This window comes from Symphalangus syndactylus, chromosome 8 (assembly GCF_028878055.3).
Source record: "Symphalangus syndactylus isolate Jambi chromosome 8, NHGRI_mSymSyn1-v2.1_pri, whole genome shotgun sequence".
Taxonomy (NCBI): domain Eukaryota; kingdom Metazoa; phylum Chordata; class Mammalia; order Primates; family Hylobatidae; genus Symphalangus; species Symphalangus syndactylus.
This window is the reverse complement of record NC_072430.2, coordinates 99,858,218-99,877,275: the sequence shown is the minus strand read 5'-3', so window position 1 is coordinate 99,877,275 and position 19,058 is coordinate 99,858,218. Positions and strand designations below refer to the sequence as shown.

Here is a 19,058-nt window from a genome sequence, read left to right as displayed (position 1 = left end):
CTATAGAAAGATGACACTGATATGCTACCCTCTGGGACACTACGTTTTGCTCCACAACAGTATCTTGGTGCTTTGGTTTAGGGAGGAGAAATCTAGTGTTAAGTCACATAATTCTTAATTCATACATACTTCTTCCTGTCTAGGAAGAAACATCATTATTTGTTATTAAATAATGGGTATAATTAATCTAACCACCATGCTCTGACAGTGCTACGGTATATTTTAGCAATCTCCTAAAGGTCATATTTAAAAACTACAGCATGCTATCATAAATTCTGTTTAAAAGTCTATGGAAATGGTATATAATAGCTAGTAAAGATTATTTTCTTGTCCAAACCATTCACAAAATCACTTTACCAAATCAACTAATGGTCTAAGAGTTGGCAAACCATGCTGAATCTGGCCATGGCTATTCATTTACGCATTGTCTATGGAGCTTTTGTGCTACAACAGCAGAGGCGCTGTCCCAGGAACCACTCATTACAACAGTTGAATAACTGTGATAGAAACCATATGGTCCCCAAAGCCTAAACCATTTACTATCTGGCCCTTCAAACTGACAGCTTCCTACATATGGTTCTAGTAAGAAGACTATTTTACTCTATCCTTTCTCCTCCTTCCAAGTTTTTATTGTTACAAAGATTTTTCATTATGACTTTCCTTAAATACTTAAGCATAAACAATATGCAGGATGTTTTACAGAAATATGCCCTCTAGATATGTATACATACCAACTAGAATAGGAACTATGGCTTTGCCACATTTAATTCTAACCTGAATGTCAACACGCACACTGTTTGTCATAACCACAGCTAAGAGCCAACCAACACCTACCGGTAAGGCCATACTTGTTTAAAATACTACACAAAAATGCTTCGATACTGATTGATAAACAGCACCACCCAAAGTCCTCTACAACTAGATACTTCCACCTGGATATCCTATAGGTATCTCAAACTAAAACTTCTGGTACTGTTGATATCTTATTGAATGGCTTTAAATCAATAAAAGTCTTCCTCCATAGAGCCAAAGTGGTCTTTCTGAAACAAAAATGTGATCGTGTCATTCTTCTGCTTAAACTTTTTCATGGCTCTGCAAAGTTTACAAGATAAACTCCCATCTTTTTGGTATGGCATGTTGTGTGACTGTCAGGATATGGCCAACACCCACCTGATAACAATATGGATCCATTTTTTCCTACTTAACATTAGAAAATACCCAATTTCTGTGTTGTTAAAATCTCACAAAATATATGTGGGTAGTTTCTTCCCTTTCTCTTGAACATTTAGAGTGTTTCCAATATAATTGTGACATTATAAATACTACTGCAAAGAACCAAGTAGTGAGGTTTTATTTTTGTTTGCTTGTTTTATCAGGAGTAGTCATGTTATTTCCTCAGAATATAGTCCTAGCTATAGACCTACTGTTCAAAGGAATGATGTTATGAATCATTCAGCTTCCTCCTACGACCCTTCCCCTTGCTTCTAATAAACTCCATTCTTTAGGACTCAGCTCGGATTTTTTGACATAAAAACTTTCTATTCCCTAACTTTTTAGCCAGCCTCTCTGTAGTTCCACGAACATCGTGCGAAACTCTATCATAACACATATCAAAATAACTGTAATTATGACTACTTTTCTTCTTCATTAAACTGTAAATCCTTTCTGTAAAGACTCATTCTTGTATCTGTAACTTTCTAGTGTTACAGATGTAAGGAAATACTAACTATAAATTTCCAGCAGTATATAAAATAAGACAAAAATGCCTGTCCTCCCAGAGCTGACATCTTAGTGGGGAAGACAATGAACACGATAAATAAGTAAAATGGTGTTAATAGGTTGAGACACATGTACAAAGGAGAATAAGTAAAGCAGGGATAGAGGATATGAAATGTTGAAGGGGAGATTTAAATTTTAGATAAGATGCCTCTTAAGCAGGAGCTAGCCATGAGGATGTCTGCAGGAAAACTATTCCGGAGGGGTGATCAGCAAGTGCCACAGCCCTGACGCAGAATGTCCCTTGGGGAGAGTGGGAGGATTTGAAGTAAGGATAGGAGAACTAAGGAGGACAAGGGAGTGGAAATGTTCAAGGATGATGAAAAACTTTGCAAGTCAAAGAAAGAACTTTAGGACTTTTACTCTGAATGGTGTGAAAAACCACAATGTGAAGCACACAAACGGGATGATGTGATCTATATGGCTTAAAAGGATCGCTCTAGTTGAGCTGATACAGAGTTGGAAGGCAGGACAAGGACAGAGCAGGAAGAGCAGTTAAAAAGAGAAAGATGGTGGTGGCTTGGATGAAAATGATGAGGGTACAGGTGGTTAGGCGAAAGAGGCCTCAGGACTTTCTGGCAAACAAGATGTGAGAGGGCAAAAAGTTGAGTCAAAGGATGACACTCAGGCTTTTTGAGCAACTAGGAGAATAGAGGTATCATCATTTCTGAGATGGAGAATTCTACAAGACAGGCTGGTCAAGGAGTAGTGGTGGCAATGTCAAGAGCTGTTCTGAACATGTCAAGTGCACAATGCCTTTTAGACATTCAAGTACAGTTGGATTAGTCTGGAGTTAAAGGCCTATACTAAAGATACGAATTTAGGAATTATCAGCCAACAAATATTTAAAGCCATGAAACTAGATGAAATTACTTATATCTTTTGCCAACATTTAGAGGCAGGGGGAGAAGAGGAGGATCCGGTAAAGAGTCTGAGAAAAGCTAGCAAGGTGGAGAAAAGGCCAGGAAATTGTGGTATTATAGAAACCTACTGACAAAAGACTGGGCGTGATGGCACATGCCTGTCATCGCAGCTACTTGGGTGGCTGAGGCATGAAAATCGCTTGAACCCAGGAGGCGGAGGTTGTAGTGAGCTGAGATCATGCCACTATACTCCAGTCTAGGCAACAGAGCAAGACTATCTCACAACAAACATAAACAAACAAACAGAAGCCTACTGACACAAAAGCATTTCAAAGAAAAGAGAATGACCAACTGTCAAGTTCTGCTGTTATGACAAGAAAAATGAAGACTGGAAAATGACTAGCAGACTTAGCGATGCCATGGTCAATGGTTAATTTTACAAAAGCAGTTCTGGCAGAAAAGTCTGGGGGAAAACCTGCTTAGGTTTGGCTCAAAAAAAGAGGAAAATTTAAAAATAAACAATGGGCAGGGCACGGCTGGCTGGCTATAATCTTAGCACTTTGGAAGGCTGAGGCTGGAGCATTGTTTGAGGCCGGGCATTCAAGACCAGCCTGGGCAACATAGTGAGACTCCAGGTCTAAAAAAAAAAAAAAAAATTAGGCATGGTGGTGTGCACCTGTGGCCCCAGCTACTCAGGAGGTAGAGGCAGGAGGATCACTTGAGCGTGAGGAGTCGAGGCTGCAGTGAACTATGATTGCACCATTACATTCCAGCCTGGGTAACAGAGTGAGACCCTGTCTCAAAAAATAACCCAAAACAAAACAAACCAATGAAAATGTCCTAAAAGAGAGCAGCAATAGGGTGATAGCTAAAGGGGAAGTTGGAACTAAGAGAGGTCCCCCACCTTTTTAAGAAGGGAGAAGTAATATGAGGTTTATAGGCTAATAGAAATAATCCAGCAGAAGGGGGGAAATGGTGTGGGAAAGAGAAAGGAGAACTTAAGGGAGTTAGCACGAGGGGATCAGTTCTAGGGAACAGTTTGCAGGAGCACCAGCTAGGAAGTTTCCTTTTGGTAACAGGAAAGAATGTAAATGGGCGTAGATAGAGAAGGTAAGCAGAAGTGATGATGAGAACTTGTGGATTGATGGCTTCAGTGTTCCCCATGAAATCAGAAGCAAGGTTATCAGCTGAGGGTGAGAATAGGAAATGAGATATTAAAAGTCAGCAGGGAAGATGACTATTCCTAGGTAACTTTGTCAACAAAAAGAAATAATTGTTTACATTTTCGAAACCTTCTATGATAAATAGGCATTAATTCTGTGATTAAAAATTTAGGCTGGGCCGGGTGTGGTAGCTCACATTTGTAATCCCACACTTTGAGAGGCTGGGGCAGGAGGACTGCTTGGGCCCAGGAGTTTGAGACCAGCCTGGGCAACACAGCAAGACCCTATCTCTATAAAAAAAAAAAAAAAAAGTAAAGAAAAAATTATTTTTGCTGGCTGTGGTGGCAGGCACGTGTAGTCCTAGCCACTCAGGGGCTGAGGCAGGAGGATTGCTTGAGCCCAGGAGGTCGAGGCTGCAGTGAGTCATATTCATGCCATTGTACTCCAGCCTAGGCAACAGAGTGAGACCCTATCTCATAAAAAAAAAAGGCTGCATAATTTTGAAATAAGACTGTGATGATCTTACCAGAAAAAAAGAGTAAATGTCATATCTAGTCAAACAACCAACCAAAAAACCTAATTGCTAGTTCTGTAAATACACTGTCTAACATATTTGGGGTATTAAAGTAAAATCAAAATAAAACAAATGGTTAGCATTTACATTTAACTTTAAGCTAAATTTAGAAATAAGAGAAATTACATAAACCCTATGGAATATATATCACTTCCTTCCAGAAGACTGGCTTACCTAACAGGAATAGTATTTCTCTCCTGTTTGCCATAAAACAAACTCAAAAAATTAATTTTGCTTACAAAAATACAACACTTCTACACCAATATTACAAAGTCTTTAAAGTAGTATAATAATTCTGTAATTCTAACTCTACTACTAATGATTAAATAGTAACATCATTTGGACAGCTATTTTCAGCAACTCAACTGGTTTCCATAAAAGGAAACCTCCTACTTAAATGTCTTTCCTTAGGAGATTATTTAGGATATTATGTCTTTAAAATGAGTTATATTTTTAAAAATAGTTTGGCTTCAAACCACTTCCAAGGATTTCTTTCATTTGCAGGTTTAGTACCACAAAAAAATATAAAGTATCTTACCATATCCACCAAGGCTACATAGAGGAACATGCCTGCAGTGACTGCAAAGATCCAAAGTGTGATATTATTGGCATACTGACCCACAGCTGTGCCTATGAGCATGCCTATGTAAGCCATCATGGCAGAGAGGAGGTTGTATACAATTGCTTGCTTTACAGTCATGCCTGCTTTAAGAAGAACTGCAAAATCACCTGCAATTAAGAAACAATGGGAATGTTTTAAAACCACAGGATTTAAAACACAAATCTGAATGGAGAAAACAAAATCAGCATTAAAAAGATACACACTTTTAATAAAAACATTTTATGTGATATATAAAATATTTTACTTATTAAACCACAATGCATGCAAAAACTTGGATGAATCTCAAAGGCATGATACTGAAAGAAGACCATCTGAAAGGTTATTAATCTATTGTGAAACAGACAAAACTATAATAATGAAGAACAATTAGTGGTTGCCAGGGGACAGAGATGGTGGAGAGCTGTGACTCTAAAGGAAGAGCACGAGGCAGGGGTTGTTGGGGGTGACAAAGCTACTCTGATCCTGATGGTGGCAGTGATTACAGAAATCTATATATATGTTAAAATTCAAAGAACTGTACTCACAAAAAAGTCAATTCTACTGTATAACTTAAATGTAAAATTTTTACAAAAGAAAAAAACACGGTCACCACTCTTCTTGTAACCAACAATCAAGACCTCCCTGCTAGAACTTCTACCCTTTCTTCAAAGGGAAATGGTCTAAGGAAGAACAGAGGTAACAGGTGCTTTAAGTATATTTTATGCTATGGTTACATTTATTTTTTTTTTCCCAGAAAGAAAATCTTTAATCCTGAAAATTCTAAAAATGTAATAAGAATGAAGAGCTCTTCCTACCACTTTTCCATGCTTCTACAATGATGCACATAAATGTCTGGCTGAGGCTCCGAAGAGCATCAACAATGCTGAAAATAGAGTAAATGCCAGGTTCTTATTAAGCCATGCTCCAAAGTCTGTTTCTAACTGTGATGATGAAGAATGGTGACATTGGTGACTGTGAAATCATCCATGACCACAGAGCTGATGTAAGACAAAAACTCACAGGAGGGAAAATACTGAAATGTTTTTCTAAGGATCCTCAATGGACTGTCCTCCTGCCACCCCCTCCCTCCCAATTAAGAAGAAAGGCACTTTTCTTATTCATCTGTCTAAAGTTGGAACATTATCTGCAAGCTTGACTAGTGCCTATGAAAAAAATGAAGTTGGAACATTAGGGGGAAAAAAATATTGCTCAGAGAAGTGTCAGTGGAAGGGCAAAATGATGCTAGAGACAACAGTATTGAAGCTAATGGGTCAAAAGCAATAGTTTCTTCCACCTTGAAGAAGTATGAAAGAAAAAAACCCATTAGCTTTACTTACTATAATAGTTTTGTTTCAGTTACTACATGAACAAACATCTAATCAATTATTGAACACTCAGCATATGCAAGGTGCTATACAGAATACTGACTGGGCTTGTTTCTTTCCCTTAAGAAAGGATCTTAACAGCTACATATCTAAAAATACATGATCTGTTCTTCTATACCTCTCATGGTTACAAGGTCACAGTCTATAACAAGGAGAAGTTAACAATAAAGAAATTACTGCAAGGTACATTACCTTCCAACAAATTGCTACAAACTAAACACTGCGGCATTATTTTGGAAAGTTAAGATAATATACCTAAGGAGGTTATTTACCAATGGTTTCTAAGTTGTAATTGTCCAGTTTTCACCTAATGCTATTCTCCTTACATCTTTTCTCCTCTGATCCTAAATACCTTAATTATCCTGCTGAGACCTGGATTTAATATCAGCTTTTATCTCTTCTCTCTCCTGGAGTGTTGTTTAATTTTCTCCAGTCTTTCTCAGCTTTTTCTCTGTGGAAAGAGCTCCCTAACTTCCCTAACAAATTTCCTCTTCTTGTTTTCAATAAATCACACACCAACTGTGCTAAAGAGGCAATTTCATTTAGCAGGTTACGTAAAACAAACTGAGACTACAGAAGTGTCTTTTAGGTTGCAAAATGCATTGCTTCCTTTTATAATTTAATAATGCGTTTAAAAATGAGCATTATTTAATACTCAACGAACAACGGTGTCATGGGTACAAAATACATCAACTTTGTTGCCTTCTCTAATATTACTGGATAGCAAGATGGTTTAAGTTCCTTCCTAAGTAACAACCAAACAGCATGAATTAACTAATCAAGATCGAAGGTGAACTATTTTCATTTAATATTTTTACAAACTGTGGTATAATTACACAATTATTTCATTTTTTAAAAATGTAGACTTCTATGAATTTGGACAAACACATACACCCTATAACCATAAACACCATTAAACTCTAGAACTGTTTCATTACCCTTCCAAAATTTTTTTAGGCCACTTGCCCTTAGGCAACCAACAATCTGCTTTCTGTTCCTATAATTTTGCCTTTACCAGAACATCATCTAAATGGAAGCACACAGTATGTAGTCTTTCAAGTTTAGATTTTGTTCATTTAGAATAATGCATGTAAGACTCATTCGTGTTACTGTGTATATCAGAAAATTATTTTATTGCTCAGTAATATTCCATAGATGAACCATAGTTTATTTATCTATATTCACTAGAAAGAACATTTAGGTTGTTCACAGTTTTTGGCAATTATGAAGAAAGCCACTGTACACATTCATAAACAGGCCTTTGTGTCAACATAAGTTTTCATTTCTCTTGGCCAGACACCTATTAAGTGGGGTCATTGGGCCATACAGTTAAGCATATTTGTAATTTTATAAGAAATTGCATCCCCACCAGCAATGTATAGAAGCTCTAGCTGTTCCACATCCTTGACAGCCCATAATTTGCAATCCAGCATCTCAAATCTCATCTGTATACTTTCTTCAGTGAAACGTTTGTTCAAGTCTTTTTGTCTATTTTATTTTGTTGGGCTGTTTTACTATGATTGAAGTCTTTTGTCGGATATGTATTGTCCAAATATTTTGTCCCAGTTTGTGGCTTGCCTTTTTGTTAACTGTCTTTTGTGAAGAGTTTTTAATTTGTAAGAAGTGTATTTTATGACTGTTTTCCCTAATGGAGCATGCTCTTAGTGCTGTATCTAAGAATACTTTGCCTAACCCAAAGACACAGAGATATTCTACATTTTCTTCTATTTTTAAGAGTCTCCATTTAGATTACCTACTTTGAGTTCATTGTTTTTTCTATAGTGAGATATGGGTCAAAAGTATTTTTCTTTCTTCCTTTTTTTTTTTTTAATTGCATGTAGATGTCCAACTGTTACAGCGCCCTTTGTCGAAAATACTACCCCATCCTTTCACCATGGAATTTTCTTTGTACTTTTGTTGAAGATAAACTGCCATATATATGAGGACTCTTTGCTTTGTTCCATTGCTTTATGTGTCTACTCTTTCACCAATTCCAACTGTTTTGATTACCGTGGCTTTATAGTAAATCTTAAATCAACTTTGCTGCCCTTTTCCAAAATTCTACTGGCTATTCAAGTTCCTTCCCCTTTCCATATAAAATGTTTAAAAAGCTGTTCATCTCTGCAAAAAAGCCTGCTGGATTTTTTACTGAGAATGCACTGTGTCTATAGGAAAAAATTAACACCTTAACAATAGTCTTCTGGTCCCTGAACCTGGTATAGCTCTTCATTTAAGTCTCCTTTGGTTTCTTTTATTGATGATTTGTAGGTCTATGCATATTGTTAGATTTAAGCTAAATATTACATGTTTTTGATGCTATTATAAGTAGATCCTTTTTAAAATTTTAATTTTCAACTGTTGATTACTAGTATATAGCAATACAAATGATTTTTGTATAATTATCTTTGTATCAAGTGAATTATTTCATTTTAAAATCTATCTTGGTTGTAGTCTTATCTCAGGTTATAAATTCTCAAAGGTATCTGCATGTTTTTCTTTTTCCTCATTTCCCTTCTCAGTGAGAACCTGTATAAACATTTTAAAACTAAGTCAAAGGAATCCTCACAGCAGGGATTTATACTAAACATGCAAATCTATTCATCTTTTGATAAATCAATATTCTTTCCTTCCTGCTGACAAAGGATATCATTAGCACAATGAATGAGGTGTGCCTGCCAAAGCTGTTAAACTAATGAGATCCAATGCTATAGATGTTAACATCTGTTAACATCCACTATTGAGATTTTTTAAAACGTGTGTATATTTTAAGGTTCTTTATTCTTGTCTTAAATAATGGTTATATACACATTAAAATTCTACATAAATGTATACAATGAATGTTCAATTTCCTATGGATAATTTAACACATTATGAAAATCTTATTTTAAATTTCTATGTAATCCTTAATTTGAGAGAAAGGAAAAATGTACAACACTATAACCTCGCTTAATTGAGTCTTAATAATATGGCTACATATTTTTTCTTTTTCAACTTTTATTTTAGAAGCAAGGGGTACATGTACAGGATTATTACAGAGGTATATTATGTGATGCTGAGGTGTGGGGTATGACTGGTCACCCTGGTATACTACACAATAGTACCCAGTACCCAATAGGTAAGTTTTCTAACCCTTGCCCCATGGCTATATATATATATATATTTTTTTTTTATCAAAATGTTATTTCCTTGAAGCTGAAACACATTACTCAACATCAAGAAGAAAGTTTGGGAAATTGTGATAGAACAAGATGTCAAAATGGAAGGTGACCCACTCATAACCCAACATCCACAAGAATAATTCTGCATCTATCCACAGTCAAAAGCCTCTCTGTGGGAGTCTCAGAATTCAGGCAGGAGTCTGTGAAACCCCGGTGGAGTCTAAGACTCTGGGGCCGTTCTGAGAGTGCAGACGACACCCAGGTGGTTGATCTGTCCTGAGTTCAAACCTGGAAACGGCTGTCTTCCTCCTGCCCTCTGGATGGTCCCCAACATTATATCCCCTATAGATGGCCTCCCCCTACTACAGGCTTTTATGTAAATTATTCTTCAAATGCTTATACAGTTCCTTATTGAAGGAAGGTGGAAAAAAGTGAAGAGATAAGACAAAGTCGTATTGTAACTTAAATTCAGCTACATAAGTTTGGCAAACACAGAAAAGACAGTAGTGACTTAATAATTCAGGCAATTTAACCCACTACCACACCAGAGAGCAAACACAAAATGAGATGTGAGTTTGCTATTTCCTCAAATGCTTTCAATTTCTTCATGTCTCTTAGAGTCAAATTCCCTGAACTATATGTTATTCTATGGTTCTAAGGATATGTTTTTACCTATCACATTCCTAAACACAACTACAAAAAACACCTGCAGAAACTGCAGAGAGAAAAAGGGGTAAGTGGTAAGAAGGTAACCATCATTAATCTCTAAAACAACTTGTTTTCAATTCTGTGTCTCAATGAATATACCACTGGAAAAACAGCAGTCTGTTCAGAAACGGAACACAAGAACTTGGAATTACCAACTAAGGGTCAGTCTCCAATGTATTGCAATGTAATTGGAAAACATGTTTTTCCTCCAAGGGTCTGAGGTCAGTATGGAAATCTCAGAATTGTTTTAAGAATTCATAATAAAAAATATAACAGGGCAAAATAGGTTTTAGATCAAATAAATTATCCTGAAATGTGACATACTCTACTGCTTTGCCAACATCTTAACCTAGAAAGTGGGAAGTGGACTTCTCCCTGGCTGTATCTGCCATGCTTCTAACTCAACCTAGAGAGGAATGAATTTCCCTGTGCTTGGGAGTTCTGAGGAAGAAGCTTGTATGCCTTTCTCCACATCCTGTTCCTCTCCAAGTAAGAATAGATGATCTGATCAGAGTAGGGACACTGACCTGGTCCTATTGTACAAAAGTGCCCTTTGCTGTGCCTTAAGGCAAAAACTAGGCTCCACAATCATATTTTTACTTCCTTTATTTATGGTTCCTAGACCACTTCTTAACTTGTTGATAGATACAAGGACCAGAGCCCTTTCTGTCACCTCCAGAAGAAGAAGCTAGGTCATTTCTTTACACTGTTTCTTCCCTAGTAGCCTATCCAGCTAGAGTATGGTATAGTTTATGTCAATTTAACATTAGTAAAAATGCACATTTTCTTTTTCTTTTTTTTTTTTTTTTTTTTGAGACGGAGTCTCGCTATGTCACCCAGGCTGGATGGAGTGCAGTGGCACAATCTCGGCTCACTGCAAGCTCCGCCTCCTGGGGTCAAGCCATTCTCCTGCCTCAGCCTCTCCGAGTAGCTGGGACTACAGGCACCCGCCACCACGCCCGGCTAATTTTTTGTATTTTTAGTAGAGACGGGGTTTCACCGTGGTCTCGATCTCCTGACCTCATGATTCGCCCACCTCGGCCTCCCAGAGTGCTGGGATTACAAGCATGAGCCACCGCGCCCGGCCAAAAAAATGCACATTTTCTTAAAGCCCACTCCTTTCCCTCTGGCAAAATTCAGTATACTCTGGCTTGACATTACTTCTCATAGCAGTAGCAACATCTCAGCCTCTGATTTGTGGGATAAAACAGGTAGACATCTGAGGTCTGAATGACTCACTAGGGGGTCCTGGTCCAAGCAGAGTTCTCTGCTCCCGTTTTCTACCAGAGCTCTGCATTGGGTATCAAGGGCTTACCTAGCTATTAATGTATGTAATGCATTTGTTCTACATGTGGTTATCAGCCCTTGTGTGTCACTCCTTCAATGAGAAATTGCAGACAGAAAAAGCGTGGTAAGAAGGTAATCATCCTTAATCTCCAACTTGTTTTCAATTCTGTGTCTGAGTGAATCCTTCAAGGTTAGGGCAATTCAATAAAACCACACTTAAAGTTGAAGTAGCCTGACACTCCATTTATTGGGTAGTGGGTAGATGAACAGGAAGGAAAGTTGGAGGTTTTTCTAGTATATTATGGAGGTGTATGTATGATTATCCAAGTCTGTTACTAAAAATAGTTTTAAGTGAAAGATTAAATATGAGGCAACATGTTACTCATATATAAAAACTGATAGCCTAACTCCACAAATCAAGGCTAACAGCAGTATGTGACAGAGGAGAGTATAAGACATAGTATCTGTGCATTAAAAAACTACAGTTTAAGAAATACGGCATCTAACAAGAAAATGGGTGAAGGACCCCGAGAAAGCAAACAATAAAATTTAGAGGAAACAGTAATCCAAGGCATGAAGTAAAAGATGGTAATAAAGTTGAAGATTCTTAACATGATAAACTAGGAATACAAGTATTTGGGCCAGCCATGTAGGAGAATGGTATAAACAAGGAAACAGATTCAGGCACCCACACTACACATTTGGTGAATTGCATTTAGTTGAAATGAAAAACATGTAACAAGATGTACTGCAGGTAACCCTAAAAAGGTAGGTAGAGAGAAGAAGTGAAGGTCATTGAAAGTGTGACTCATAGCTCGGCGTGGTGGCTCACACCTGTAATTCTTTAGGAGGTTGAGGGAGGTGGATCACTTGAGCCCAGGAGTTCAAGACCAGCTTGGGCAACATCACAACACCCTATCTATCAAAAATACAAAAATTAGCTGGGCATGGTGGTGCATGCCTGTAGTCCCAGCTACTCAGGAGGCCAAGGTAGAAGGATCATTTGAGCCCAGGAGGTCAAGGCTGCACTGAGCCGTGATCAAGCCACTGCAATCCAGCCTGGGCAACAGAGGGAGACCCTGTTACAGGGGGAAAAAAAATTTAACTAATAAAATCCAGCTCCATTTTATATGTCAGGAAAGCTACTGGAAGACTTTAATTACATAAGAACATCACATTTAAGCAGATATATCTGGCAATGATATACTACCACAGAATAAAACCAGAGATATAAAGACTATGGAAACTGTCTAAGCAAAAACACCACAAAGGCAGTGATGACTTGGTCTGGATAAAGGATAATGGGCATGAACAAGAAGTAAGATTATGTGTCTGAAGTTGGCAAGGTAAATGAAACCATACAGAATCAAGCCCCAAGGAATTAGCACCAAGTATGCACTAATATATTTCTACTGCTTTATGTAAGAAGTTACTGATTTTTCAAGAAAATTACATGATAAGTTCTATTCAAAATGAGCAAATACTACAAATCAAGACAATCACGCAGAAATACAGACACTTCATAGCCAGGTGAGTTTTCAGAAAAATTAAATTAGAAAACACATGAAAAAATCCCTTGCATATTCCAAAGGTGACATTAGTATTTTTTCTTTCAAATTAATGCCATCTCCATTTCCCTCAGATATTTTCCATGTGAATGAATATTTACATCTTAAGCTACTGTTTGTTAATTTATAAAAGAAGAAAACCAAAGCAGTATTGCATGTGGAGAGAAACTAAATTGGTAAACCAATAAATACCAACTAAAATAAAAAGAAATGGTTTACATCCATTACCTTGGTAAAAAAGTGAAAGTTAAGGCCAGGTGCAGTGGCTCACACCTGTAATCTCGGCACTTTGGCAGGCTGAGGTCAGGAGTTCAAAACCAGCCTGGCCAACATGGCGAAACCCTGTCTCTACTAAAAATACAAAAATTATGGCCAGGCGCAGTGGCTCATGCCTGTAATCCCAGGACTTTGGGAGGCCGAAGCAGGCAGATCACCTGAGGTTGGGAGTTCGAGACCAGCCTGACCAACATGGAGAAACCCTGTCTCTACTAAAAATACAAAATTAGCCAGGCGTGGTGGCGCAAGCCTGTAATCCCAGCTACTTGGGAGGCTGAGGCAGGAGAATCACTTGAACTTGGGAGGCGGAGGTTGGGGTGAGCCGAGATCATACCATTGTACTCCATCCTGGGCAACAAGAGTGAAACTCGGTCTCAAAAAAAAAAAAAAAAAAAAAAAAAACAAACAAAAACAACAACAAAAAAATTAGCCCGGCGTGGTGGCGCATGCCTGTAGTCCCAGCTACTTGGGAGGCTGAGGCATAAGAATCGCTTGAACCTGGGGGATGGAGGCTGAAGTAAGTCGAGATCACGCCACTGCACTCCAGCCTGGGCAGCAGAGCAAGACTGTCTCAAAGAAAAAAAAAAAAAAAAGAAAGTTAATGCCAAGTGCTGGGAGGGTTGTGGCAACAAGAACTTTCAGATATTGCTGTTTGGAAATCATACTGCTTTAGCATGCATACCCTAGACCTGTCAATTCTGTTTCTGAGTGTATATCTCAGAGAAGTCGACAGGTATCAAGTCTAGAAATGTTCAATGCACTACCATCTGTGACGGGACGAAATTAAAGGCCACGTGCTGTGTCCAATAATAGGTGCTAAATATGTAAAATATGGTGAAAGCACATTTCTGAGTACTGGGCAGAAACAACAGATTAAATTAACTCATCGTAATCAGGATGGAGAGTTTTAAAACATAATAATAAGTAACATAAGGTAAGAAACATAAGGGATGTATCAGGAAAGCAAATCAAAGTGAGGAGGAAGTAACCCATTTCTCTTTTAGAAAAAAAAATGCAGCTCATTTCTAGCGCTCATTTCTAAGGGCAAATAGGAAATGCCTTCAAAAAAAAAAAAAGAATGAAGTCCAACATAATATATATGATTACTATAGTTGAAAGTGTATCAATAAACAAGAAAATATTTTTTAAATGAAAAAAGAAAAATATAGGTTTTTAAAGATTATTTTTTGAGTATTCAGCTCCATTCTACCAAAATCACATAAGAAACACATACTAGATTTTTGGGTATTAAGATTATAATATTAAAATATATAAAATGAAAACAGAAATCATCCAACCTTCTTACTTCATAGATAAAATAAGAGCTTTGGAAATAAATGATTACTCTAAAACCTCAGTGCTGGTTAGTAACCAAGTTAAGAACACAACCCTATCTTTAATAACCATCCAGGTAACATTTTTGAACATCAATATTAACTTTCTATTATTTATGAAGAAAGACTGCCTTAAGTACATCTAGGACAACTTTCAATTATGTAATTGTAAACTTTACCCTGATTCTTTTAAAAATATAGTCTACATGGTATATGAAATAAAAGTAGATTAACAGCAAAATGTGGCATTTAAATTAGGAAATATTTCTTTTTAAAAGTTATATTTAGTGAACCAGTCATAATCTATAATCTTCATTATAACAGTAGAACTATGTTATTGAATGCAAAGGAAAACACACAGAAATATTTCATCAATCTTAAGGCGCATTTTTTTTTCATATTTTAACATCATGAAATATCTTACAATTACTGACACTATAGTTGCCATCAGCCATTTTTTTATGCTTGAACATCTCTGAAATTTGAATGCAATTACAATTAAGGAAGTCTTAGATTTGATGAAATCTGGTAAAATTTTTAAGGTTATATTACCTAATTCATGTGGCAGTTCATGACAGAAGACGGCTATAGAAGTACTGATTCCTCCTGTCAATCCAGCACTGAAAGCTGCACCTGAGGAAGATAAGAAAAAAAACAAGTGAGGTTTGCTGATCTTAACTCTTCACATTTTCATTAATGACAGATGCAGTTTCTTTTGCCTATCTAAATTAATTTCTTAATATATGAGTGACTCACTTATCTTACACACTATAGTTTTTGAATATATAGTGGGGTATAATAGGTATGTGACAACTAGATAAATAGCTATTCAATAAAAGCAATATTCCGTATTGAATTTAATTCTCTATTTTTATAGCCTTCCAACTCACTAATATCTCGGGAATAGTAACAATTTTCAGAACTTCAGAGTAGTGGTTTGATGGTCAACTTTAAGTCTTATAAGTCTAAGATTGTACTTGCTCTCTCACATTGATCTTCATAGGGATTTAAATGGCTAACATCCTTATCAAAACTTTTCTAGACCTAGAAAATAAATGGCACAAAGTATTACTTGTCTGGTAGTGTTGAGGACTGAGGTCTGATTTATAAATGCATCTAGGTCTACTAGCAGAATTATTTATTCTTTAGTATTACAGCTACTATAGGCTGAGCATGGTGGCTCATGCCTGTAATCCTAGCACTTTGGGAGGCTGAGGCAGAAGGATTGCTTGAGGCCTGGAGTTCAAGACCAGCCTGGGAAGCATAGCTAGACTGTCTCTATTTAAAAAAAAAAAAAAAAAAAACAGCTACTGTAAATTCAAAAACATGGTCTCCGCTTACTTCTGGGTGCTAAAAGAGTCTGGATCTCAAAGAAAATTATGTATTGATCACACTTAATGTTCTCTTTAACTGGTAATATCAGTTTACTTTAGCAAGATACTAATATATTTGAATTTAGTACAATGAATTTTCAATGTTGTAAATTTTTTTTTTTTTTTTTGCCTTTTCAAAGATATGGCAAATTTATTAAACCTAAGATTGAAATTAAACTGTTCTCTTTCAGGGATATGTAAATGCATTTGAAAATATAATGTTAAGCAGCTTTTTTAATATGGTAACTGTACTTTGAGAAATCAAGTTATTAAAGAAATATACTATACACATTTGTTTACATGTTCAAAAAAACCCCACTAAATTATACCCTTACACCTCCAAATGTAACAACTGAACACAAAACTGTAGCCTTTGGGAAAAATCAACTGACCAGGGTGATACATAACCGTATATTTGTTAAGCTCCAGCCAAATTTAATCGTACATATTATAGTCCATAAGATTAGCACAGACAGTCGTTTCCAGTCCACTTACCAATTGCAAGCCCATCACTGAAGTTGTGGATGCCATCCCCCATGATCACCATCCAGGCTATATTAGCTATTCCTGTTTCTTTCAGATCAGATCCAGAATGACAGGGGCCATGGGAATGATGAGAATGCTTATGGTGCCACTGGTGATTATGCTTCCTCAGCACAGTTTTGTTCTCGCTGTGGTGGTTATGTGCAGCAGCATGGAGATCGTGCTCATGAATGGTATGTAATCCATCACTGTGAGAATGGTCTATGATTTTCTCCTCTTCTATACAAAGGTAATTTTTAGGAGGGGATTCTTGTTGGCCTTCTAAATCTGTCAGTTCAGTTTCATTAAGTCGATCTTCAGAAACAACTGAGTCATCAGTTCCTGTATTTATAGCAAAGGATATGCTTTATCAACAATTAAATGCATGGATATTTGCTAATTTAAACCTAGACAGAATAGCAGTGCAATGAACATTTCTTAAGTGAATGTCTTTTAGAATTCTTAAATAAATATATTTCCCTAAAATTATTTAGAAGCCATTCTAATAGAAAAATGATTTCTGGAGTTCAATAAAAAAATAAGCAAAACAAAACAAAACAAACATACACACACAAAGAAGAAATTGGGTTTGGGGGGAGATTCAAAAGATGCTCTGGACAAGGTCAGTGGGAAGGAACTGAAATCAAAAGCAGGCAAAGTGAGGAGAAAAACTGGAAAGCATGAAGATAAAAGTTCCATAAGAGCTCATCTTTGGATAGAAAGCCTTTTTTTAAAAAAATCACTCCTTCTAGACCCCCTCCTCCCTTATTGCAGCAGCCTACTAAGAACTTTATTAACTGTAGCTGGTAAATTAGAAGCTATAGATTTAGCTTAATGATAAAGAGCAGAATTGTACTTAAAGTGCAGATCCTTGTTCTCTGACAATCTGTGATGTCTGAAAAGCCAGAACCCAAAAAGCTATGCTGATATGTACGGGCATTATTTCTGGCAGTAAATGGCTTGTGATACTCTGACACTTGTTTTCAAATGCATTTACTAACTGTAGTGTTGACTGCCTGACCAAATTCCAGTGAAACTTAATACACCAAAATATTCCTCCTCAGTCCTATTTACTAGTAACATGCACACTGTGACTGGCTGATATAACCACCCCAGTTAAACTGTTTTCATAATTAGTACTGCCAGCAATAGTGGCAAACACTGCAACTTTTCTGCATAAAAAGCATTTATTGCATGCCTACCAGCCACACAAATAGATAAGTTTTTCTGACTTCACGTTTATTAAGTGAAATTTATTTCCCATGCTGTGGAAAGTTTATTGAGAACTTGTATTTCATAAATGGATATCCCTACTATGACTATGAAACATGTCAAGCATCACATTAGTGTCACAGAAAGCACACACCTATGCAATATTGCTTATTTATATTTATTTGTAAAAATTCAAGCCTAGTTTAAAAGATGATGTCAATATTACTAGTCTTGAGTTTCTTTTTTTGAGACGGAGTCTCACTCGTGTCACCCAGGCTGGAGTGCAATGGCACGATCTTGGCTCACTGCAACCTCCACCTCCCAGGTTCAAGCGATTCTCTTGCCTCAGTCATCTGAGTAACTGGGACTACAGGTGTGTGCCACCACACCCGGCTAATTTTTGTATTTTTAGTAGAGCTGAGGTTTCACCATATTGGTCAGGCTGGTCTTGAACTCCTGACCTCTTGATCCGCCCACCTTGGCCTCCCAAAGTGCTGGGATGACAGGCGTGAGCCACCGCACCCAGCCACTAGTCTGGAATTTCTAAGAGAGTTCTTTATGATTATACCAGGTAAGTATACAAAAGAGATTAAGTGCTTTTCTCATCACTTATTTTCTTTAAAATCGGCTATTACAGGAAACATTTTTATTTTATACATGCTGTTTTTTAATTAAAATATAATCACTTAAGCTTACTAATTTGATTATAAGGTTTGTAGCATTGCCAGGCGAGGTGGCTCACGCCTGTAATCCCAGCACTTTGGGAGGCCGAGGTGGGCGAATCACGAGGTCAGGAGATCGAGACCATCCTGGCTAATACGGTGAAACTCCGTCTCTACTAAAAACACAAAAAATTAGCTGGGCGTGGTGGCGGGCCTGTAGTCCCAGCTACTCGGGAGGCTGAGGCAGGAGAATGGTATGAACCCGGGAGGTAGAGCTTGCAGTGAGCCAAGATCGCGCCACTGCACTCCAGCCTGGGTGACAGAGCGAAACTCCGTCTCAAAAAAAAAAAAAAAAAAGGTTTGTAGCATTACAGAATAACTAAATTTGGATTTATAAACCAGCAGTGATTAATTATGTAAAGTATTAAATATTGAACTTGAACCAGATTTTTAGGAAAATTATGTTGCTTTTTGCCCCTTTATGCTTTTAACTAATTTGAATCCTTCAAGAGGGATTTTTCCATACTATTTTTTGAGACAGAAGATAATTTGAGGGGGAGGGGTGGAGAATGCATCTATGATACTTTATAAATTCA

The 19,058-nt window shown here is 37.1% G+C and overlaps 1 protein-coding gene across 3 annotated transcripts in view; it reads right to left on the bottom strand.

Annotated features, from left to right (window-relative positions):
* SLC39A10 (solute carrier family 39 member 10) overlaps positions 1-19,058 on the bottom strand; it is a 157,321-nt gene that overhangs the window by 4,421 nt on the left and 133,842 nt on the right. For all 3 annotated transcript variants that reach the window (XM_063644849.1, XM_055290081.2, XM_055290083.2), the window contains 3 exons: positions 16,562-16,930; positions 15,246-15,326; positions 4,915-5,105 (listed from right to left, as the gene is read on the bottom strand). In XM_063644849.1, the coding sequence (XP_063500919.1) occupies positions 4,915-5,105; positions 15,246-15,326; positions 16,562-16,930 (641 nt within the window). The remainder of the gene's footprint in view (positions 1-4,914; positions 5,106-15,245; positions 15,327-16,561; positions 16,931-19,058) is intronic.